The 24,902-nt window shown below is 41.4% G+C and overlaps 2 protein-coding genes across 6 annotated transcripts in view; one reads left to right on the top strand and one right to left on the bottom strand.

Annotated features, from left to right (window-relative positions):
- Positions 1 to 17,577: 17,577 nt before the first annotated feature.
- Positions 17,578 to 19,184, bottom strand: LOC130708501 (uncharacterized). Its single transcript, XM_057549162.1, has 2 exons — positions 19,072 to 19,184; positions 17,578 to 18,249 (listed from the first exon to the last, which is right to left on the bottom strand). Exons 1-2 carry the CDS (start codon positions 19,117 to 19,119, stop codon positions 17,578 to 17,580), a joined length of 720 nt encoding a protein of 239 aa, XP_057405145.1. The 5' UTR covers positions 19,120 to 19,184.
- LPAR1 (lysophosphatidic acid receptor 1) overlaps positions 17,818 to 24,902 on the top strand; it is a 159,277-nt gene continuing 152,192 nt past the window's right edge. Inside the window, exon 1 of one of the 5 annotated variants that reach the window (XM_057548950.1) lies at positions 17,818 to 17,945. The gene's annotated coding sequence lies outside the window, so the exon portion shown is untranslated. Of the gene's footprint in view, positions 17,966 to 18,122; positions 18,182 to 18,233; positions 18,667 to 18,865; positions 19,053 to 24,902 lie in introns of those variants that run through there. The other 4 variants (XM_007178218.2, XM_057548951.1, XM_057548949.1 and 1 more) reach the window with 4 other exon arrangements.

The following is a 24,902-nucleotide window of genomic DNA, read 5'->3' as shown; positions in this document are numbered from 1 at the left end:
AGCTGTCAGGAGAGAGCCCTTGGATGGGACTACCGTATATAAAATAGGTAAGCAACAAGGATATACTGTATCACACAGGGAATTATACTTACTATCTTATACTAACCTATAATGGAGTATAATCTGCAAAATACTGAATCACTATGCTGTGCACCTGAAACTAACATAATATTCTAACTCCACTATACTTCAATTAAAAAAAAAAAAAAGAAAGAAAGAGAGAGCCCCTGGACTTGACAATGAACAGTATTCTTCACTGCTACCCTCCCACTTATTTTACATTTCTCAGGATTCATCAATATGCTGGACCGAGTCTGGTGCAGGTCATCTTTCCCTGCTGCTTCTGCTATGTCTATAGCTTCACAGTGGTTTCACTAGACAATATGTACAATCAGTGAGAATCATATATAGTCATTTATGTGAACTCTCTGAAAATCCTCATCTCCCTCCTTTCTCCTGGTATAGACTGGGGCTGGGGAAAACGGTGCTGTTAGTGGCTAGGGACTGCTGTGTCATCTCTCATTACATCATGTAAGTCTGTTCCTACTTGTTAGTGTTTCTCTTTAGAAAGCACACACTTGGAATCTCCTTATTTTCAGCTACCAGCCTTAGTAACCCATATTTGTAAAACTGGAAAAGTTTTCTTCAACACCCTATTAGATACGTATAACATTTGATTTTCCATATCTCTCTTTTACATTCTTTGTCTTCTCTATTAAAAATTCCACTTCTTTGCTTTTTACTGGGTATTGATAATGATAGCTAACACTTGTTAAGTATTTTATGTATCAGACGTTTAGATTTTGCATAAATTAATCATTTAATCCTTATGGCACTCCAGTGAAGGAGGCACTATTTAGCTCAATGTTATAGATGAGGACTTGAAACCTAGAATCAATACTTAGAAAAGATAACTAAAGTAGCACAAGCTGAAATACGTGAAAAGGAGTGGAGCTACAATTTGAGCACAGGTCGTCTAACTACAAAGTCTAGGATCCCATCACAACACTACACTGTGGTTACACTCTGTTCTAGGAGAAGTCTAGCAGTGGATCTAACCCATTAATTTGATTTCCATAAATGTCCATTCTGCCACTTGTCAGTTTTGCTTTTAGTTTGCTTTTAGTTGCTTATTTATTTATTTGCAATCATATTTTTAAATCTATAAGAATTCATTCTTGCTTTCGATGACTACTTTCTAATACCATCTAATGGAAACTCATTTTAATTTTATCTATGCATTATCCTTTAAATCTCATGGGGAGTATCAGTTACAATTCTTTTGAAGTTCTATTTAGTTTTCCCCAATGACTACTGTTAATAGAGGTCATTTTCTCTGACTCTTCAGAAGAGAACCTGTCTTCTTTCGGTGGCAGATTCTCTTCTTTCATCTAGTTATTTTTCACTGTCCACTCACTTATGAGTGAAGGGTTAGAACAATCAGCACCAGTGGCCAACATGGATTTCCTTAGCAATCTTGTTGGATTGTGTTGAGCATGCCTTGGTAGTCCTCTTCCCTTCCAGCCTTTTGGAGGGTAGGTAGGTGTAAGGATCTTGGATAAACTGAGTCAGCTGGTCTGGGTCAGAAAACTTTCTTCTTTTCCAGATGTGTCAGCTAGAAGCAGACCTGAGGAACAATCTCAGAACCACCCCTTTAGGGAGTTCTTGGGGGCCAAAGCCCTACTCAACTTCACTTGTCTCAAATGGAGTTCAGGATGAATGATATGCCAGCGGTCTGTACATGGGCCACTCAGGGTGGCTTTCAGCATCCTGTGGTTTGCTCTCTGGTAGCTGACTGTTCCTCAACCTGCCGTTCACGCAGCCTTTGCTCATGGGATCCCAGGGACACTGATGGCTGGTTCAAAATGTCGTTGCCAGTGGGAAGCAGGAGGGGTTACAATGACTAAGCATGAGTGGGGTTTTATTGATATACTGAGCTGTCCCCCCCACCTCCCATGTGGTTTTGTGGTGGAAACTTCCACTGAGCAGAATTTTTGACTTCACTCTACTTCAGAAGCCTGCTACAAAGAATTGTCCATTTTATTTATTTGTGCCATCCTCACCAAATGAATTCTGGAGATAAACACCAGAATTGGCCACTGTCTATGACTTTATATTCATTTATATTCATTATTGTGGTGTAATGGTTCATCACAGTATCGATTAACCTTTATACCACAGTGTTATACCAGTTTACTCAGGGAGGCAAGAGGGCATCTAACCCAAAGGTAGCCAGTCCTACAAGAAAGCCTGGAACAAAATGGTTTTGTCCAAACAGGGATAAGCTGGGCCAGTCAGATTCTCACTCTCAAGAATTCAAACAAGGAAATATGGTGAGATTCAGGCAGTGGCAGGAAGAACAGAAGATAAAAGGGTATAGAGAGAGATCTTGAGGTATTTTAGGGACCAGGATCAAGTTAAAGTTATGAAGAAGCAGAAAACATTTCATTTAAATCAAAGACGTACAGTCAAGGGTGATGAATTCAGCTGATAGTATGAGAAACAAGAAGACACAGAGAGAATACAGATTGAGATAGCAATGGAGTCACACTAAATGCATGCTTTACAGTGAGTATCTATCAACCTGCTTCTCTCAGAGATCCAGTTCCAGTCTCCATGAGATCACACAGAGCAGCAGAGTGCCCCTGGACAATGTATGACAATTACATCCTTTGACTTTTGGGGGAAGATGATTTGGTTCTTAATCATCAGACCATGCACATTTCAGAAATTGAGAAAATAGAAAAGTGTCAGATATTTTATGGGAAAAAATTTCTCAACTTTCATTTTTTCCCCTCTACTTTATACAGTTAAAATTCCAATGAGAGAGAGAGCATTTTGTTCTGGAACATTCGGTGAGAGTCACTAGCAGAGTAGGTGAAGTCTTCCTGATGATTAAGAGTGACACAGACATACCCTTTACAAAATCCAAGCAGGCAAGTCTTTCAGAAATGGATCAAAATGAAGTTCTGTATAATAGTTGAGGGGCTTCTCTCTTAACATTTGAGCAGAGATGTTTTCTCAATATTGTTTGATAAAAGTTTCAGCATGGGGCTTCCCTGGTGGCGCAGTGGTTGAGAATCCGCCTGCCAATGCAGGGGACATGGGTTCGAGCCCTGGTCTGGGAAGATCCCACATGCCGCGGAGCAACTGGGCCCGTGAGCCACAATTACTGAGCCTGCGCATCTGGAACCTGTGCTCTGCAACAAGAGAGGCCGCGATAGTGAGAGGCCCGTGCACCGCGATGAAGAGTGGCCCCCGCTTGCCACAACTAGAGAGAGCCCTCACACAGAAACAAAGACCCAACACAGCCATAAATTAATTAATTAATTAATTTTTAAAAAAAGTTTCAGCATGGTTGTCGGAGGAGAAAGCAATAAGGTGATGGCTGCAATAGCCTATAGAACCTAAAGAGAGACAAAAAGACCCTGACCAGATGGAGTGTAACTAAGGAGACATTGTGGAATGGAAACTATCTGTTATGAAAAAGTAGAGAAGGCTATGGTGAAAGATTCAGAAAATAGGAATATTAGAATAGATGCTAAGGTGCTATAGGAAAAAAGAGCCCTAAAATACAGGGGCTTGACTAACACAGTAATGTATTTCTCGGTCAAGAAACAGTCTAGTGGTCCAGATTGGTGGGAGAGCTTTCCTGTCTTCAGTTAATCATTCAGGAACATTGTTTCTTCCATCTTGCTGCTTCTGCAGTCCCTAGGGTGTTGTCCTCATTAATCATTTGAAATTAGATCAAGCTAGAAGGAGAAAGTACAGAGATGGAGGGCAGGCAATTTCCTTTTAAGCAAATGGTATAGAAGTCGCATACATTTCTTCCACTCACACTCTTCCACTTTCATTGGTGAGAACAAATCACCTATCACTGATCATAACTAGGTGCAAAGTAGGCTGGGTAGTGGAGGCTCTAGCTGAATGTCCATGTGCCAGGTAAAATTCCACTATTAAGGAAGAAGAAAAGAAAGGATTTCTGGTAACCACTAGCAGCGTGCCACACCAAGATAATCCCTACTAGGGTTTAAATCTCTTGAAAAGTTTGGGAACCCAGGTCAATAATGTCTTTCTCTGAGAGCCCAAAGCCATCTTTGTGGGTTATGAGTCAAAAGGCAAGTCTGTGAAGTCTGGCACAACAGTGCAAATGGAGCCTTTTAGTTACCACCATAAAACTTCAACTATTGTTGAAATCGTTTTCTGTTTGCTTCATCCCCAAAGATTCTGTGTGAAAGTCCAGAATATTTTCTTTGCTTTTCTAAAAGGCACAACCTAGACCCTCTCTTTTAATGCCCTGAAAGATTAGCTCTGCTCAGGGATATCCTCAAATCTCAGCCTTTTGTTTTTCTCCAGAGCCTTCTTCAAGTGCTCCATTGTTTTTCCTCACAAAGGAACACAAGGCAAACTCTCTCCAAAGGGGCCAAGGACTCTTAGTTCTCTCCTTCTGTCAGGACTTCTTAGGTAGCTCCAAAAGCTTAAATAAGTATTGGAATTTATTGGCTTATGTAACTTAAAAGCTCAAGGAACAGACTATAGGTACACCTTGATCCAGGGGTTCAAATTATGTCATCAGGATATTATCTCATTCCCTCTATGTCTCTCAATGCTACTTTTCTGAGTGTTGGTTTACTCCTTTGGTAAGTTCTTATTCATGTTGGCCTCAAACATTTCGGCTTTAAGTTTCATAGCTCTGATTGTAGCAGGAAAAGAGAATATACTCCTTTCTCCTCAGCTGAAGCAAAAGTACCCAAGATTGTACATCAGTGGCTCTGATAGGATCACTGGCTCATGTTTGAATTAATCAATGTGACTGTGGAATTGAATGCTTTGAATGGTCAGCACCACATCATAGGAGAAGGTTAAGTCAACACAAATCAGTAGAAAGGAATATCAGGGTTCTGTTAGCAGAAGGGAGCATGGATCCTGGGCAACAAAACAACAACAGATGTCCATTGCTCATTTATTTGCCTATGAAGTTGACAAATCCAAACTGGTCTTAGGATGACTCTTAAATACTTGCCTTTGAATAAAGATACTTTAAAGCCCTTTAAACTGCTTAGTTTCCCTGAGTCTTCTTCTTGCAGTCATACTCCAAGTGTTTGTCATTATCATGTCCTCATATCCTTTAACCTGAGGGCAGGCATATGCCTTCCTTCAAGGACCTACTGATCATGAGTTACATCACAGTAATTGCCATTTTGCAATTGTAATTTCTTAAGGTTTTCATTTTACAGCCCACTTCCATTTTCTGTAACTTCATGCTGTACTTTATTTCTTTTTAAAAAAAATTTATTTATTATTTATTTTTGGCTGTGTTGGGTCTTCGTTGCTGCGTGTGGGCTTTCTCTAGTTGCGGCGAGCGGGGGCTACTCTTCGTTGCGGTGTGCGGCCTTCTCATTGCGGTGGCTTCTCTTTGTTGCAGAGCACGGGCTCTAGGTGTGTGGGCTTCAGTAGTTGTGGCACACGGCTCAGTAGTTGTGGCTCACAGGCTCTAGAGTGCAGGCTCAGTGATTGTGGCGCACGGGCTTAGTTGCTCCGCGGCATGTGGGATCTTCCCGGACCAGGGCTTAAACGCGTGTACCCTGCACTGACAGGCGGATTCTTAACCACTGTGCCACCAGGGAAGTCCCTGTACTTTATTTCTAATGAAATGGATTACTTAAAAAAACTTCACGTCCCATTTAATATAATGAGGGACACCAAAACTAAAGCATCCATAGCAAGAGTAACTTGTAAAGGATTTCAGGAAAGAAAACCTCCTTTATTTCTTAAACAGAATAATAGATCTCTCCAAGATACAGTGGAGACTGGTCCTATTGATAGTTGGTTATATACCCTGCCATAGTCTCTAAGGCTTGGAATAGATAAGACGTTTGCCACAGTAATATCAAGATCTTGTTCATATTAATGAGGACTAAGCAGGGAGCAGGGACTCCAGTTTTACCATTGTTCTCTTGGAAAAAGCTAGATTCGCTGGGACTTAAACAATGTAGTGTAGGGTGAGGTAGTTAAGACCATAGACTCTGAGACTTTTTCCCCAGGATTAAAATTCTGCATCTACTACTCACTGCCTGTTTGACCTTAGGTAAGTTACTTGACTTCACTATTCCTTAGTTTCTTCAACTGCAAAGTAGAAATAATAATAGTATTGACCTCACAGAGTTGATGTGATGCTTCTATGAGTTAATATGTATAAAATGTTTAGAATAGTGTAAGAACTATGAAAATAAACTAAGAGCCATATAAATGCATAGTAAGAACTTTGTTAGCTGTTATTATTTAATTTTTCATGAATATTCATATATAAATATTTAAATAAACAAAGTGAGGGAAGTATTCAGTAGCAAGTTCCTTGAAGAAACAACTGAAGCACAAAACCCACATTTTCTTTTTATGAATCCCACTTAAATTATCCACATCTGAGTAAGAAAGTGGGAATGACATACTAATGGAAAAACAGGCTAACCTAGTTTCACATTTGAGAGGTGGAATAATTTATGGGAAGGCTCTCAAGACTTCTAAATGCTGCAATCAAATCACTATATGGAGAAAGCTACAAAATCAAATTCCAAACAATGAAAACATTAGTTTCTTAATGGAACAGTTCCAACCATCTGGCATTCATATGTTTGCAGGGAGGTTATTGTGCAGACATAATGACCCAATCCCACCTCTAGGCAAGAAGCCTTCATGAAGGAAGTTTACCCTGGCCATTTGTGGCTGGTTAATATCACGAGAAGAGGTTTTATGGGTTTTTTTGTTTGTTTGTTTTTTTGTTTAACTGTTCCACTGTTAATGTTTCAAATTCGAACTTTTTTTTCAAGAGAACACAGAAAGAAGGAACTTCACATATATTTGTGGAGTGCAAAAGAGTGGGTAGGAGATTTCAGCATCTCAGAAATAAGCTTTTTCTTGAAGGCAATTTTTAAAAAGAGGTGCCCTGTTGGCATAGGCTGGAGTCAGTCTTGATGATAATCTATTATCTCTTCTAAACAGATTTAAATTAAATGTTAGATAATCGTCTCATCATACTTTAACAACCGATTTTGAATGAAACTTGGAACACGAAAATAATGACATTTCATTTTTCTTTGAATGAACTGCCAATTTTGTTAGCATATTATCTTTTCTCTCTACTATGGAACTTGACCTACTGTTGAAGGTTCATTCATTCACTTAAGATTAATAATCCAACAAGTACTTACTAAGCCTCTACTAAGTGTTAGGTACTGCATGAGGCATACCTATTTAATAGTGTGTAAAAAGATGAGTTTTTAAGAAATGAAAACAGGTGTGTTACGAAAAGGGCAGCTTGGTATAAAATGTTAATGGCATGAGAGCTTTTTAAAAAGATAAAAGGAAGAACTGGAAAACAATTTAAAATTCAATGTAAATAAAATCCACATTGGAGTGATTAGAAAGAAAAATACGCTATGGATAATAGAATCAATCATGTGGGTTTCACACTTTATAAGGTCTCCTAGGATGCAGGGCAAAAGATTAAAAAAAAGGCAAAGAGATAAAAATGACAAGAGAGGAACTGAATGGAGAACAGAGAACAAAGAGCCAGTATATTGATGAGGCTGACCCTGAAGGAGACAACAAATGAAGGAAAGACCACAATTACCTATATAGTAGAAGAAAACTTTCCTGAGCTTATTGTATAAATTTATAAAACGAATTATAAATTTATTATATAAAGACCTATTTCTGTAGATTTGTAGTTTCTAGGTTACAACATAATTTACTTTTTATTTTTTTGAAGAGAATAGAAAACATTCAAAGATACACAAAGACTAAATATATACTACCCATAAAGCCTTGTTGAGAAATGTAAACATTAGTCCAAGTGCCTGAGGTGTATACCAAGTTAAGAACATTTAAAAATTATTATTAAATTTTTTTATTAAAAAGAAAGAATAAAATAAATTCATTAAGCATTCAGCACCAGAACCTAAGGAGATTTACAAAATAAACCCAAGGAAGTCAGTAGGAAGGATTTAACTATGAACAAAACAACTAATGAGATACATAGCAGAAAATGAATAGCGTTGATAAATCCATCCTAGATCTGTTTCTTTTTTTTGTAAAGAGTCAAAAAAAATCCTTAGCAAAGCAAATCATTAAAACAAAGCAAAACAAAACAAAAAACACGTAACCTACAGTACTAGGTTAAACAAAGGGGTGAAGACCATAACAATTCCAGTTCAAGCTATTTGAAAATCTCAACAAAAAGACTATTATATGACGATTATTGAAAGATAAATAGAAAGATAAATAGGATAGAAACTGTGGAAAATACTTGTGCAGGTTGGGTTCTATGTAGATGCCGAGGCTGAGGTAGGAGAACAAAGAAAGGGTTTATTGGGGAGTAACATCTATGAAAAGAAAAGGTGGAGAAGAAGGATAGGACAGGGGGAGCTACCAGACCATGATACAGACCCAATAAAGTCTTCACTCGCCCAGTACAGACCTTGGGAGCAAAGATGGTTCATTAGAGAAGTCCCTCATTAGACAGAAATGGCTAGGTCCTTGTAACACCCCCTCGCTCAGTCATTGGCCATGGTTGACCATGAGAAGACTGTAATCTTGGCTATCACTTTGCTCATTCATTGGCTCAAGGGATGCCCTAAGAAGAATGTGGCCTCACCTTAAATTGCTGAAAGCCATGGACCATCTGCTAACCACACCCTTTGCAGCAGGTTTGTGAGTTCTTTCTTTTTTTAAAAAAATTTTTTAATTAATTAATTAATTTTATTTTTGGCTGCGTTGGGTCTTCGTTGCTGTGCGCAGGCTTTCTCTAGTTGTGACGAGCGGGGGCTACTCTTTGTTGTGGTGCGTGGGCTTCTCATTGCGGTGGCTTCTCTTGTTGCCGAGCACGGGCTCTAGGCATGCAGGCTTCAGTAGTTGTGGCATGTGGGCTCAGTAGTTGTGGCACATGGGCTGCTCTTTGATTGAGCAGCTCTTTTGAGCAGCTCTAGCTGCTCCGTGGCATGTGGGCTCTTCCCTGACCACGGCTCGAACCCGTGTCTGCTGCATTGGCAGGCGGATTCTTAACCACTGTGCCACCAGGAAAGCCCCTGTGAGTTCTTTCTTGGAATGGATTTGAATGGCACATATCCATGTCTGCGGAGCCGGCTCAGCATTCCTGCTTGTGGAGATGATCAGGAATTCCACCTCTTCCCTCTCCTTTACCAGTTGGAAGAATTACGGAAGGGGGAGGATCATGTTCATTCAAGTTCATCTTGGAATATATTACGATACTCAGTGTAATTTATACTTGCCAAAACCTATCCCTAATGGGTCAGATCCATGACCTGTTAGTCTAAATTTCTACAAGTCAGTTCAGATCTCTCTCTGGGAAAAAGTCCAGTTATTGTTATTGCTGTTTATCTTTTAGCAACTTAAGGTCCCAGAAACGGCTTTTAGATAACTTTTCAGAGATATTTTTTTCTAGATATTTTCTCAGAAATTGGAGATTAATTAACCTCATCCTCAAATTCTGTCAAGGCTCAATTGCTATACTTCCTTCCTTCTGGTCACTCTGCATCTTCCCAGGGGTTTTAGAGTATCCCGTGTTACTGTCTCAAACCCCCTATAGTCCCTCTGTACTCTGCAAATTAGCAGTGACTTCTGTGAAGTCACCTCTTGTCTGCAGAGCAATCCTCCCAAGGTTGTGGCCATATTTTATATCAAATTAGTTCCTGTTCTAGGGTTTGTGATCTTTCCATGGCACAGATATAAGGTGGCCAGGGGTTCTTAGCAATCATGGATAAGAACTCCATATTTAGTGGGTGTTACAGGCTGAATTGTGTCCCCCCCAAACTCTTTTTGAAGGACTTAAACCTCAGCACCTCAGAATGTGACTGTATTTGGAGTCAGGGCCTTTAAAGAGGTGATTAAGGTAAAATGAGGTCATAGGGGTGGACCCTAGTCCAACAGGACTATCCTTATAAGAACAGATTAGGGCACAGACGCACACAGACTGAGGGGAGGCCAAGTAAAGACATCTGGAGAAAACCGCCGTCTGCAGGACTAGGACAGAAGCCTCAGAAGAAAGAACCCTTCATCTTGGACTTCTAGCCTCTAGATCAGTGGGAAAATGAATTTCTGTTTTTTAAACCACCCAGTCTATAGTACTTTGTTATGGCAGCCCTGCCAAACTAATACAGTGGGTATCAATCTCAGCCAATAAACTTCGATATTCAAGAAGGATTTTTCTATATTTCAGATTAAATTCTTATTCTGGATCTCCCATTCCTCATGGTTGGTGGGAAAACATGAGCTCAGTTCTTTTGCAATTTTCTTCTTTTCTTAGGGCATTATAGTTACACACCCCTGTCTAGATCAGTTACCCTTCCCGAGTTTTATATAATGGCAACGTGTTGGAGGGGCTTCTCTAGCATCGGTCTGCAGAGGTTGCCTCTGAGACTTCCTTTGTCCAAGTCCACTGCTGATATGTTACCTGTGAGACATGACCATCTGTGACTAAGCTATGCCATGTTCCATCTACCTAAACATATCTTGCAGTCTTTTCTTCTAAGGCGGCTTGCTTTCTCTCCAGCAGAATTGCTGGGAAGCAGGACAGAGGTGCCCTCTGTTCTTGGGATACACAGTCTTCTCTCTGTTGCTCTCACATTCCAAGTATACTGTTTTTCCTTCAGGTCTATACATACTGTTTATGCCTGTAAATCCTCTTCTCCTAAGAGCTTAGGTTTTCTATAAAGATTTTTGGCTCTTCTGTTTTCTGTTTTGTCATATACTTTCCAGAGCAATGAGCACAGAACATACGGCTATTCAACAATGAGGGAAGGAAAGTAGAAATACAGGGAGAAGAAAACATGGAAAAAAAAATCTCAAAATATAGTTTGGTCATGTAATTATTATATCCCGCTAAAGCAAGAAGACACATACTATTGATTATATAAATATATTTTATGGTTATATAGAATTAGAATCCTAGCCATGGAAAATCACAGGCTTTTTACATAAGAATAATCTACTGACTTGCTTATTATTAAAAAAAAAGTTTTTATTGAAGTATAGTTGATTTACAATGTTGTGTTAGATTCTGGTATACAGCAAAGTGATCCAGTTATACATGTATATATATTCTTTTTCATTATAGGTTATTATAAGGTATTGAATATAGTTCCCTGTGCTATGCAATAGGAACTTGTTGTTTATCCTGACTTGCTTATTATAGTTAATTTTTCTTAGGACATGTGTAGAGTGTATCTTGGTTTTATATAGGAGTACAATCTTTCTTTGCTCTTAAGTGTTGTAGTGTTTAATATGTTCAATCACAACAGCAGCCCTCAGAGGATGTGATGGCTGAATATTATTCCATAATTGTTTGTCTTAGAAATATCACTGTATGGATAGATCCAGATAATTACACTTGTGTTTTAAAATATACTATTCAGGTGTAATTTACAAATAATAAGTTATACCAATCTTAAATGTTCAGTTCACTGAGTTTGGACACATATATACACCCATGTTACCACAACACAAAGCAAGATATAGGATAGTTCCCTTACCCCAGGAAGTTCTCTTGTGTGCCTTTTCTCTCAGTCCCCATTCCCTATGCAATCATTGTTCTAACATGTTGCCTGTTCTGGCACGCCACAGAAATGAAATCATACAGTATGCACTGTTTTGGATCTAATTCTGTTCAGCATATTTTTGAGATTCATCCATACTGCTGTGTATATCAGGAGTTTGTTCCTGATATTGCTGACCAGTCTTCCATTCATGTCCATTATTGTTTTTCAACCTGTGGAATTTACTCTGCTTCTGGCAGAGTAAATGTTGTCAGAGAAATGAGGGGGATTGGCAGAGGCATTCAGTTAAATGTAACCAGTAGAGTTTGTGCAAAGGTGTAACACGCCCACTTCTGGCAAATGCCCACTCTAGAGGGCAGGTCATCAGAATCTCTACTTTTCTCAGATCAATCCACAATCTAGGCTATAGGGTGTCACTGAACCCCTGAGATTACAGTCAAAATGTGTATGAATATATATATATATATATATATATATATATATATATATATATATGTATAAAAGTTAAGCCAAGGTAACTGAGAGATTCCCCAAATTTAGTGGCTCAAAGAACAAAAACTTTCTTTTTCACATAACAGTCCAGAGAGATGCTCGCGTCGGTAGAGAGGCTCTCCTTCACGTGGACAGGAGCGTCCTTCCAGCGTCAGGAGTCATGGCTGCCTCTCATCTTCCATCCGTGGCCTTCAAGGTTGGTGTGGGTATTGCCATCCCATCAACAGAAGGGACAAAGAACCTGAGGGAGCACACCTGAGAGGAGTTTCTGGTAGTCCTAGAATCAGCAGAAGTCACTTATGCTCAAGTTATACTGGAGACAGCTCAGTTACGTGGCCTCGATTAATTGCAAGAGAGGCTGGGAAATCTAATCTAGCTGGTGCCCCAAAAGGAGAGAATGGATATTGCAGTTGCTTCTGCTACAATATGTATATCCTACGTTTACCTGTAAAGCAGTTTCGTAGCTTTGATTCAGTTCTGAGAGGGGTCCACATCCAAAAATGTTTCAGAGCCTTCTGTTAAGGGACCACTACCCCACTGCTTCTTCCACCTTGCTCTAGGAGGTATAATAGGCTATCAAGTCAAAACAACAGAAATGACATAAGATACACATGACTTGGGAAAACCCCTGTCCCATTTTTGCCCAGAGTGTCACAATACCGCTCATATTCCTTGGAACATTCATTGTAGGTCTTGAGGCAGACATCACATCAACTACTAGAACTCACAAGAATCCAGCATATTAGAATCGGCCATATTTTATTTGAAAGAAAAGAGCAGACTCTTTTATGGTTTGTACTCTTTGTACCATTTGTAAGAAATTCTTCTCTATCCTGAAAAGATGAAGATACTCTAAAAATCTGGAAGTTTTACTTTAGGTCTTCACGTCATTAGGAACTTACGTTTGTTTACAGTGTGAGGTAGGTATCCCATGTTGTTTTGAAAATATATTTAGAGAGTGCTAAGGAGAACTACAGAGAACATCTTTGATGTACTATTTTACACGGGCTTATCTCATTTATGTGTGGTTCCGTCTCTGAACCTGCCATTCTCTTTCATGAGATTATTTACCAGTCTCTGCACCAATCCTGCATTGTTTCAGTTGGTGAAGCTTTAGAATATTTTGATACCTGGAGCGACAGTTTTCCCTCCTTATGCTTCTTCAGAATTGTCTTAGTCATTCTCGGCCTCTTCCACTCCCACATGAATTGTAGAGTCACTTTGTTAAGGTCTATGAAAAACCCTATTACAATTTGGAGTAGATTGCACTCTGTTTATGGAGTCTTTTCATCCATGAACATGATATTATCTATCCATTTATTGAAGCCTCTTCATGTATTTCAATACATTTTTATAATTTTCTACATATAGTAAATACAGATACTATACCTTTCTTTTAATTTTTATTCAAGTTATAATAAAAATTTGTTGCTATATAAGTGAGACCTTCAAACATTTATTATTTCTAATGGGCTGTGGCTTCATTGTATATTGATCTTTTATTCAACAATGTTGCTAAACTCTCTTCTTTGTTCTAATATTTTATTAGATTTGCTTGAATTTTCTCAGAAGACAATTATATCATCTACAAATCATTTTTTTCTTGTTTTCCAACCCTTATATCTTTCAATTTCTCTCTGTGTGTGTGTGTGTGTGTGTGTGTGTTATTATCTTGGCAAGGTGCTTTAGTACAATGTGGAATAGAAATGGTAAAGTGATCCTTGTTTTCTTTCTTACTTTAAAAGGAAAATATTTAATGAATTAACATTAAGAATAATGCTTCTAGAATTAGGTTGTTGGTAGCAACTCTATCATGTTCAGGAAATTCCTCCCTTTTCTAGTTTGCTGAGAATAAGAAAAATGAGTGGCAAATTTCTTTACATTTTCTAATATGAAGCCATTCTTACATTATGGTATCAGCCTGATGTGCTTGTGATGTATTTTTTAAAAACACATTGCTGAACTTGGTTTGATTATATGTAAGAATAAAATTTTTTATTCCTTTTGAGATTGGTCTATAATTTTCCTTTCTATTTTTTTGTCTGATCTTGGCATCAAGATTTTATTAGCTCATAAAATAATTGGGGTGCTTTCCTTCTTTTTCTCTGAAATCATTTGACTAGAGATTACCTATGAAGATTTGGTAAATCTTTGCCACCAAATTTTTGACCCTTTTGGTAGGTAGATTTAGAAATATGAATTCAATTTATTCAATGGTTACAAATATATTCATGTTTTTAATTTGTTTGACTCAATAAAGTTTTGTAATTTGCATCTTATTAAAAAGTATCTATTTCAGCTAAGTTTTAAAAATGTTCACAACATTCTGTTAGTATTAGAAAAAAAGTCTCGAAACTATAATTATAATCTCATTCAGTCTTGTATCTTTTCTCTCTTTCCTCACTATGTCTTACTAGAAATTTACCAATTTTATTATTGTTTTATAGAACTTTTTGTTTTGTGACTCTTTCTATGATTTTTTGGATATTTAAGTCTATTTTTAGCTCTAAAATTATACATATAACACACATATATGTTTTTTTCTTCATTTTCTTCCCCCCTCCCCTTCTTTAGATCAAAATCTTTTAGATCAAAATCTTTTAGATCAAAATCTTTTTATTTGGGTGAGGGAAACTACAGGAAAAGGATTTGCTCACCCTTGATCTACTTCAGACACTACCCAGATTATTCATGCAGAAATAGGTGATAAGAAAAAGGTGAGCAAACAGTCACTCTGTTTAGGGCTTTCATTTCATTGTAGTCTGGTCCTCATACAGGGCTGCTGCACACACAATCCCATCTTCTACTCTCTGTTCCTAGAGTCTCTTTATGTCACTTCTACCCTGAAGAGTGTTATTTTATTTTATGCTATTTTAGTTTTACTACATTGGGCTGACCTCACCCACCTCTGCCACTGGCCTTTTAAAATAGAAAGGTTTCCTAAGGAGAATGATTTCTTTCTAGTCAAGGGGAAAAACAGCAGCGAGGTATAAATACCCCATTTTAAAAAGGAAGAAACCTCTGCCTGAGAGGCACCTGAAAAATTTTCCCAAGCAGGCTGAATTCTCTCAGGGTATTGTTTCACCGGAATACCTTCTCTGCATCAGTCTCTACATTAACAGACTGGAGGGAAAGTTTCCAACAGATGTTTTTGCTGATAGTTTTGATTACTCTCTAGTAGAAAATTTCAAAGGCTTTTGGCCAGAAGGAAGGGAATGTGGGAAGGCAGAGGGAACTGGCATGACCAGCAAACCCTTCTGAACAAATAACAGAGCCAAAAGTAGTGACAGCCAATGTTTCAATCCTAAATGCTTTGCAAATTATAGTCCTTGGACCACTAGATAACAGCAATAATCTGACAAAATCTACAGTTATCAAGATATTAATGTAAACTGTACTTGAAATACTCCTCATTCAAATTCTCTTCATTTTGCTGAAAATATTTTTTCTCATGTTTGACAGCACCAGCTATCTTTGGGCCTCTGGCTCTGGTGAAGTCATTTGAAGAAACAGATCTAGAGAAACATTGCTTGGCAGAGGATAAGAGAGAAAGGTTAGGACAGAAAGCATTAAGATGACTATCCAAGAAAGGGAATCAGTTTGAATGGCAAGGGGGCCACAGACAGATAAAAACATTAAAGAAAGTATATCAAGGTATCCTTCTGCATCTCTGTTGAAATAACATCACCTACTGTTGTGTTTGAAGAAGCCTGCTCAAATATATTATCTTACTTCGTTAAAGGCAACCTGGAACCTGATAAAATAGACTTTATTAGTATTATTATCCCATTTTACAGATGAGAAAACTGGCTCGTTTGGAACACAATACTAGTTTTGATGGATTAATCTCTGTGCCGAACTGGATTCTGTATTGGATTTCATTTTCTCTCTCCTTTTACCCTGGGCATACAACCTACAGTTGATTTTAAAGTTATTAAACTAAAACTGGGTGAAGAGCAGTCTCATTCAGACAGGTCCACATGTGTCAGGGAGACAGGTCTGTCCAGGCTGACCTTGTACTTTGCTCTCCAATTCATTCTAGGCCATGGTAGGCCAAATAAAGAGGAAAGAAAGTTTTTTAAAGCGAATAACTTGGAACTCTTGAATACATGTCTTGTGTGGACAGAACTCCTCATTTGATGTTAGAAAGGACCACAGAGTAGTTAAGGCAGTTAATATATAGTCAAAGCAGAAGCAACCATATTCCTTAAGATGGTAAGAGGTAAAATCAATATCCTGGGAAAACATTCAAGCTGAGTGGTAGGCAAGAAACTCATTTGCACTTTATCTTTGATTTATGAGGAAGGGTGAAAGGTTGAAATAATTAATTTGTAAATTAATTAATTATTTGATACTATTACTGTAGTTAATATAATAATTTAATTATTTTAAATAAAATTTTAAAATATTCTTTTTACTAGATATAGAAGTTTTGGTATTGAGAAACCCAACAGTAAATACAGAGAGCGTGTACTAGAAAGAAGACAGGAAAATGAGCTAAGTGATTTTTCTGAGGTGGGTAGAGCTATGGTGGAAAACAAAAGTCCCTTTCAGTATAGTCTTTCTTTTCTTACCAATATATGCTTTTTATTATATTTAGATTATATAGTGGACATTTTCCTATTTGTCCTGGTATCTTCTTTTTAGAGTTTAAGATCAGCTCTCATTATTTTTGCGATAAGAGAGTTTTTATATGCATTTCTGCATGCTGTAAATGAACATATTAGCACCGTGCATGTATTAAAATTTTTATTTTTTCACATTTTAATGGATTATTATAAAATAAATGATAAATTGGTAGGAAAGGAGAGGAAGCAGAGTTGTTTAAGGCTGATTTTTTAACCAAGGGGATTTGATACATTGTTTGAAAAAGGAAACAGCTTCAGATAGTAATGGATGAGCAGTCAGGGTTTAGCTTTGAGCGTCCTGTGAAATCCGCAAGACGAACTCAGTCAAGGTTCGAAGCAGTCACTTGCGGGCGACGGTCACGTTCTCTTCGAAGCAGACCTCACTGAAAGCTTGAGACGTTTCCATCCCCACCAAGAAGTCTTCCCCTCCCCGCCCTGTGCGGTTTCCGGTGACCTCTCATTTCTGCGAAGCCCAGGGTTACCGAGTGACCGCCACCAACGCAGCCCTCCCTCCTGGTTCTGCGTTTCTTTCTTATATGTAGTTGTATCAGTCCTGCCAAGTTCCCTGACATACTGCTGTAGTAGACCCCACGTGCCGTTTCAGGCTAGAGTTTGCCCAGTTTTTACTTGTAAGCTGCTACTTTTGTTGTGTCGCGGCTTTAGCAGTGGAGCTAGAGGCAGAGAATTGCCAACACTCCAGGAAGCCAAGGGTGGGAGGTGGGTAGGGGGTGGCGCGGCTGGAGAGCCCCCCGGTGGACCGGGTGTTGTTCCAGAACCTGGGCGAATCTCTGTGGCCGCCACTTTCCCGAGAACCATCCCCAGGCCGTAGTCCTGCGCCGCTCCCGCCCACACCTCCAGGTGTGTATTCCCCGCCCTTAATTACTCTTCTAAATTGATTGCACTTGCAAAGTTACACTGGGAAAGCGGAAGAGAAATTTATAATCATGGATATGGAGAACTAGGGGAGCACAGTCACACTTGCTTTGGTCTGCAGACCCAGGCAATCGAAAACTCAGAAATGGAAACGTGTGCACCTTTCCGGCAGCAAAATTGACTCTGCGTTCTTTGCAGCCTCGACTTGAAGGCTGCGCTGGGAGAAAGTCTGTGCCTCCGGGAAAGTTTGGAAACGGAACTACGGGAGAGGCCAGACATCGGGGATTTTGCGGGCCCTGCGATGTCTTCCAGAGCTTTTCAAGTGGGGAGAGAAGAGCGACAAAATGAAAATGCAACGTGTAGGGGAGCCCGCCCGAGTCCCGTAAGTTGTCGGTCGCAGAGGTGAGCGCGGGAGCGGGTGGCGATGGGGATCCGGAGCTGGAGGCCGTGGGTCTCCAGCCGCGGGTGGGTCCGATCCGGGTGGGGGGCGGTGGGAAGATGATGAATGGGAGGCTTGGGCTACCCTCCGCCCCCGCCTTGCAGGCGGGGCGGGGAGTCCGGCAACTGGATGGGGGAGGAGGAGCACAGAGGGTAGGGGCTCTGGGGGCATCGCGCCAGGTAAGGGAATGAGCCAGGGGGAGGGAGTCGGGGGGGTGTGGGAGTTGCTGACTTGTGCTACGTGGAGCCTGCAGAAAAGAAAGAAGGCGGAGGAAGAAGGGGGCTGGCGTCCGCCCTGCTCCCGCGGCCCTCCCTCGGCGCCCCCCTCCCCCGCCGCCCTGCCAGCGCGCCAAAGCCGGAGCAGTCGGGGCCGAGCGGCGGCTGACGCTCCCGGAGCCGCGACGCCCCTGTCCCCCAGCGGAGCCTGCCGGGATCTCGGGCGGCCTGGGCCCCGGCGCCGCCGAGCCCTCCCCGGCCTCCCGGCCGCGCGCGCGGGACCCCGGCGGGGTGGGCGCAGGGGGCGGCCCCGCTCCGGGCGACGGCCGAGGGGCGGGCGGAGGGCCGGGCTCGGCGGGCCGCGGGGCGGGGGCTGCGGGGATTGACCGCGCAGCCTGAAGCCAGCCCGGGGGCGGCGGGAGCCGGACGCGCGGCGGCGGCGGGCGCAGGTAAAGGGACGGGCGCGGCGCGGGGTGGCGCGAGGGGACGGTGCCCTCTGAGCGCGGAGCCAGCTTTCGCCGGGTCCCTTCCGCCGCCAAACGGCGCGCTGGGATCGCGCTGTCCTGCGGTAGACGGGCTTTGTGGCTGTGTGTGTGTGTGTGTGTGTGTGTACGCGCGCGCCTGTGCCGGGTGTGGGTGGGTGTGCATGCTCGCGGGCCGACCTGCAGGAGGCGAGGCGCTCCTGGCCTCCCCAGCCAACCAGTTGATCGAGCCCCGGGAGGGAAGTGGCCGCAGCCGCCCGGGCCGCCGGCCCTCCCGTCTCCCAACCGGGTCAGCGCTCCCCGGGGCCCACGCTGTGCCCCGTGCCAGCGGCCGGGACCCGCCCAAGTGACACGTAGGTGGTCTCCGGTTACCTGGGTCTGGGTGGGGGCCTGAGCAGGCTGGCGAGAGGCGCTCGACATTACCCCCAAGCCGCATCCCGGTGGACGTGGCCCGCCGGGGGTCCCCGCGCCCTGCAGCGCCGAGCTTCCCCACCACTTGCTTCTCACCGGCCACGCAGCGGTCTCTCCCCGCCTGAGGACTTTAAACTTAAGTTTCTGTCCGGACGCCTAACAAACACGTTTATCAAGTAACTGGGGAATTTAAGGCAAGGGAGGGACCTGGCTTTGAGTTGGTGGTTTTGAAATAGACGGGCTCGTTGTGTGTGTGTGTGCGCGCGCGTGTGCGCAGGACTAGTTTGTTGTGAATGGATTTACCCATTTATTCTTGTTTTTCTTTGCTGCCATTTGGACTTTGATGTGTAAGAATGACGGTATCCAGGACTTGTTGCTGCCTTCAGTCTGGGGCCTGAGATTGCTGCTTTCTGCTGCTACTTCTCTTTTTTGTTGTTGAAATCCATGGAGGTTTCGTAAATGTGGGTTTCCAGCGAGCGCTGGGTTGTTAAAGTTTCACTATGAACGCGTTGTTTCCCATTGGAATAGATACATATTTACAAACATGAATCTTGAAAACAGGTGACTGCAGTTATGAGAGCAAAATCCTCTATTCTTTCGGGCTTTTAACAGTCCGTGTTTTTCACCTATTTGCATAAGTGTCGTTTGCCCAGCCTAAGCATAACTGTGAAGCAGGAGGTCTGTTATTCAAAGCTTGCAATTCGGGTCAGAGGGAGACCGTGCTGGTTTAAAACTGCTAAGTTCATTCTCATAAGAAACTATTCCCTTGTCAAATAAGAGTAGTAAGCCCCAAGGAAAGAGGGTGTGTACTGAAGTTATGGCTATTTGGACCGAATTAAATTGCATTAACACACACATGCATAATGTCATCCATTTGTTTCTGCCCTTGATTCTCCAGTTCTGGGGAGGCCAGAGCATATTTGCCCCAAAAGCAAAATTGTGAATAACGATCGGCATTGTTAAGGCTGCATTTTTCTTGATACCATTTAATTTGAGGATAAAGAAGCCAAGTAGCCAGAGAAAGAGGTAGTGTGTGGCGGGAAGGCCGGGCTGAGGGGCCAGGCAGGAGGACTGGGTTATCATAATCTGAGCCCACAGACACACCACGTCCCCTAGCGGTGCGACTTTAGCCGGTTAGGTCAGCCGGTCCTCCTTCTCGGTGTCCTCATCTGGAAAATGGAGGGGTTTGATCATCTCTGCTGTTCCTTCCAGCTCCCCCCACCCCCATAACTACAAACTGGAGGGTGGTTATCCCATGTTAGAACGGTAGGAAGAGAGTAAAGGGAAGTGTCAACTGTTAGTCTGGGAGGTAAGGGGGGAGGGCAGGAAGGCCAAGAGGGTTGAGGAAAAGCAGTGGGAGATGCCTGGAGGGAGAAGAACCTGGAGGTGGGAGTCGGTTCTCCCCTGGTTTTTCTTTCCTCCTGCACAAGGACATCAATAATACCACCCCACCTCACCCCAGTCAGTCGTCCATTACCCATATTATTTATTAAAGTGGGTGAGCTTCTTAACCTTAAAATTGACTTGGAGTCTGTAATCTGACCTGCCCAACTTCCCATTTGCATCGTTGTCTCTCAAGAGGCGAGCTGCTGCTCAGTGCTGAGGGCACTCAGTGGGCCTCAGAAATCTCTGCGAGTGATGGGAAAAGTTACCAGAGATGGGAATGTAAGTGGCAGCCCTTTCAACACCTGAGTTTGAAACGTCTATTTTTATTTGAAGCTAATCTTTTCCGAAAAGTAATTTGATTTAAAAGAAGATTCTACCACAGACTTCTCAAGGTTTTACTGAATCTGTTCTGACTTGTTAGATCTACTGGAAAATTCAAAGCAAGTAAAACTCTCACTTGCTAAGTCTTTTTGATACATAATGACAGTCAGTCTGAAGTTCATGATTTTTAGGCAGGAGAATCTTATTTCAAATGCTTAGTAAGGAAAGTTGCAACCTGGGCAGAATATACTGTATCATTTTCACTGGGAAGCTCTAAGTGTCCAAATAACAAGACCTGAAATTTAGTTTGAGGTCATGATTTTAATATCTGTGCTTGATGTGTGGCCTGTCTCCCTTTTATTTAAATTTTTTTTTTTGGTACCTATATGCATACACACTTGAGGAACATGATGTATTTTAAAAGTGAAGTGTGATGTGATAAAACTTGGTTTAAAGTCTGAAAGCTTGCTGTGGCCTTGCTAACTCAGCATCTTATTTGGTTTCTAATGTTTACATACCATGCTATGTTCCAAATCCCTGTAGTGTTATTTAGCTATCTCATGGAGAGCTATTATGGATGCCTTAGAAAGTTGGGAGAAAAGGAGGAAATTTTAATTGGATAAGCAGTTACTGAATTCCTTCGACAGTGGCAGATACAAGGATGAGAAAAGGGAGGCTCTAGAAAGAGCTGCAGTACAGAGGGAAAAGATGCAGCTAACTTCAATATATAGCAGCTGGGTTGCATAACTAAGTGGCAGCTGTAGAATCCAAGAAACTTGGCATGCCAGGGAATGGAAAATTAAATTCTGTCTCTGGGGAAGACTTCACAGAAGGGACTTGAAGGATGAAAATGATGTGTCTCTTAAAAGATGAATGGTGGGGAGTGAACTATGTAGTTGGAGTCCGGGGTAATGAAGGCTGGAAAGATACAAGGCGATAAATTGTGGAGACCTTGGCTGTTATTTTAAGGAATTGTACTACCTAGGGACAGGGAGGGGGAAGTACGGTTTAACCCCACAACGCAGGAAGACACTGAGTCACAAATACTGGGCATAGAGAGGGCTGAAATGATTGAGAGGTGCCTGAGCCCTGATTCCATTACATACCCTTGTAACTCATGCCAAGTGAGTTTCAGGGCACTGCTGCCAGCTTATCCAGATTATAGAAAGGTTACAGAATAAAGAATATTGCCCCCAAATTGATAGTGGCCTTTTGAGAAATTTAATTTAGTGAAAATTAATGATGTTACTGTGTTACATCTGGACCTTGCGAGGCCCTTGAAGCATGTGGGTTAAAATTGCTCTCCAGGCTCAGAGCTGACCAGAAAGCATTTTGTTTTGTTTTTGTTTAGGGAAGGGCCTGCTAGTTAATGCTAATTGAAACGTGAATCTAATGGCAACCGACATTCTTGACTGTGTTTATGTTATACATAGTATTTCACAGTGGTTGAATATTTGCAGCACAGAAGAGAATTATTATTAGTTTAGAAATGGGGTTAACGCCCTTGTAAAAGGTAAGGGGGTGATGTTGGGGAGAGGGGAGAAGCATCCTTGGTGTTGCAGTGAGGGCTGACGCAACCACGAAGACCCTTTATTAAGTTTAACCTCCAATAGAAGTAGCTTGCCCAATGCTGTAGACGAATGCTTCTCTGACAACCTCCTTTCTGGTCATCTGCCTCTTTTGTTGTTGTTGTTGTTGTTCTTTCCCCTAACTCCCCAGAGCGAAGGTGTATAGCTCATTATCTCTCAGACAGGAAGAATCTCTGTGGGCTCCATTTGGGAGAAACTTCCAGCAACTCTGGAGGTTTCCTCTCACACCGCAATACCTCTGTGTCAAAGGTGGGAGTGGGTGGCGTTTCAGCTGCATGTCAAAGGTGGAGCTGATTTGAGTAAGTCTTCTAATTGCCTTCGAATCTGGAGGTGCTGGGCTAACAAGGAGACAGATGATGAAAGGAGATTAGGTCAGCTGCTTGTTACTGTCTTCTGAATACAATTTGAATGAATGATCCTCCCAGCAGTTTGTTTTATCTTCTGCAAGGGAACTTGGGTTTGGCACGTTTAATCAATTAATTAAATTAGTTAAGTTGAAGTAACTCAAAGTTTTTTGGTTTTTTTTAGGAGGGGGAGGGAGAGTGCTGGTTTTGGTGATTTTATTTAAATTCCCTGCCTTTTTTTTTTCCAGCAGGTTGGTATGATTTCAAAGTAATGTTGTTGTTACTATTATTGACCTGGGGGTGTGGAGCAAAGAAAATTGTCTCAATCCTTGGATGTTGGCTCCTGTCATCTGATCAGTACTGTAGAAACTTCAACTTTGAAGTTCATGTAACATTCAAATTTCTTTCAGAAATGAGAGGACTATTTTACTACATGCATGGATTTAGGCTATAATTTATTTGATTTTTGTGGTACTGTTTTAAAAAAAAGTGATGTAAGGACAGGGCAGACTCTTAACTTTAGTCCAGTGCTAAAACAAATATGTGTAAGCCTGAATGAGGTAGATCAGGTTGTGTTTGTTTTCTTTAATATGGAGATAAAGGAAAGGGATTTCAAAACCAGCCTCTTTCTCTGAAAGAGAGAAAGTTGGACTAATAAAACCTGGTTATGGATCTCTTTGGGCTGGGATTTCCAAGGTTGAAACTGTTGTTAAAGGAACTCTTGTTCATTATGGCCATCATGTGTGCCTTGGTTTCTTAAGGTTTAGGATTCACTATACAGAGAGGGCTACTGTGAACCATTCCTTTTTAGCAAGTTTTCTTTTTTCCCATTTTCTTAAATCTCAGAACAATAGACTGGACTCGATTTCATGTAAGTCTGCTATACTCAACTTTCTTCCTCTATGTTTAAGTGGTTCTTCTTGACCAATCCCCAAGCTGCCTTCATTCTGAAACTTGGCCCTAACAGAAGGATACTCCTGGCTCTTTGGAAGGAGAAATGATTTGGTGGCAGAGGAAACAAGTTCTGTTCTACCCCTAGCAGCACTGAACTGACCGCCTGCTATAACCCAAGCATCATGCTAGGTGCTAGATGGAGGCAGGGAGTGGGGATGAATAAGGCAGGATTCCTACCCTCCAGCAGGAGCTGAGCTTACCGACATATTAACAGATGATGATTGCAATTCAGTGTAACAGGTGTGACGAGGGAGATAAGCTCAGGGCACTGTGGGAGCACCAAGCAGGGGCACCTGACCCTCAGGGGCATGGGGTGGGGGTGAGGGTGAGGGAAGGCTCCTAGGAGATTAAGATCTGGGAGGAACCTAGGAGATAAAGCAAGAAACACAGGAGAGAAAAAGGTGATCAAGATAGAGGGAATCAAGAGGCTTTTAATTTCCAGTGTTGTTATTGCTGAATGAGTCAAAGTTCCATTCTTTTTATATCTGTAAAATAAGAATAGGCACTGATATTATCTGGTTGCTAATTCTAGTTTTCGTTTACTTGTTCCTTAATCTTTAATTTGTTCATTTATTCCAGATGCAGTAGATATTTGTTGCACACCTACTAGGTACTGGGGAACAGTAGGAAACAAGACATGGAAGGTCCCCTCTCTCAAGGAGTTTGCATTCTATCATATTATGTTAATGACTGAAGTTCTTTTGAAACATCTTCAGATATGGAGCATGTTTGTTGAGTTTCAACTTGAGGAATGTTTTCTTCAAACTAGGCCCAGTGTTTTCAGGTCAGTTAGCTTTTCTTAACAAGATGAGAAGAGATGGATCCTGGTATTCTCATTTTTGTTTTATAAACTTGAAACTTTTTTTGCCCAGATTTACCTCTTAGTTTACCTCTTAGTCAAGTCTAGAGATAGACATAACTGTGTCTTATCTGTAGCCCTGGCTTGCTTCCTTCTTATTTCAGATATTCTTACTTGTGACCCAATTTGTGTTTGAGGTTCTATATTCAGTTGATGACTCGCTTCCTAGAATAATCCAAACCTAGCCTTGGTGGGAAGTCAGACCTATTTTGAGGTCACGCCACAGTGAACGCTGCTTCGTTAATGCATTTTACTCATCCTGTTTAAGTCACTCGGGTATGAACACAGTAGAAAGTGTTCTCACCAGAAGAAGATAGCCGCATTCATTTATAGAAAGAT

The sequence above is a fragment of the Balaenoptera acutorostrata genome, chromosome 6 (assembly GCF_949987535.1).
Source record: "Balaenoptera acutorostrata chromosome 6, mBalAcu1.1, whole genome shotgun sequence".
In the NCBI taxonomy this organism is placed as follows: Eukaryota; Metazoa; Chordata; class Mammalia; order Artiodactyla; family Balaenopteridae; genus Balaenoptera; species Balaenoptera acutorostrata.
The sequence above is the reverse complement of the archived record's forward strand: the minus strand, read 5'-3'. Positions and strand labels throughout refer to the sequence as shown.

Coding starts and splice junctions, on each gene's coding strand:
- LOC130708501 (XM_057549162.1), bottom strand. CDS start 19,119: ATGTCGAGCGCCTCTCGCCAGCCTGCTCAGGCCCCCACCCAGACCCAG. Junction 18,250..19,071: donor AGGCCCCCACCCAGACCCAG/GTAACCGGAGAC, acceptor TCTTTTCTGCAG/GCTCCACGTAGCACAAGTCA.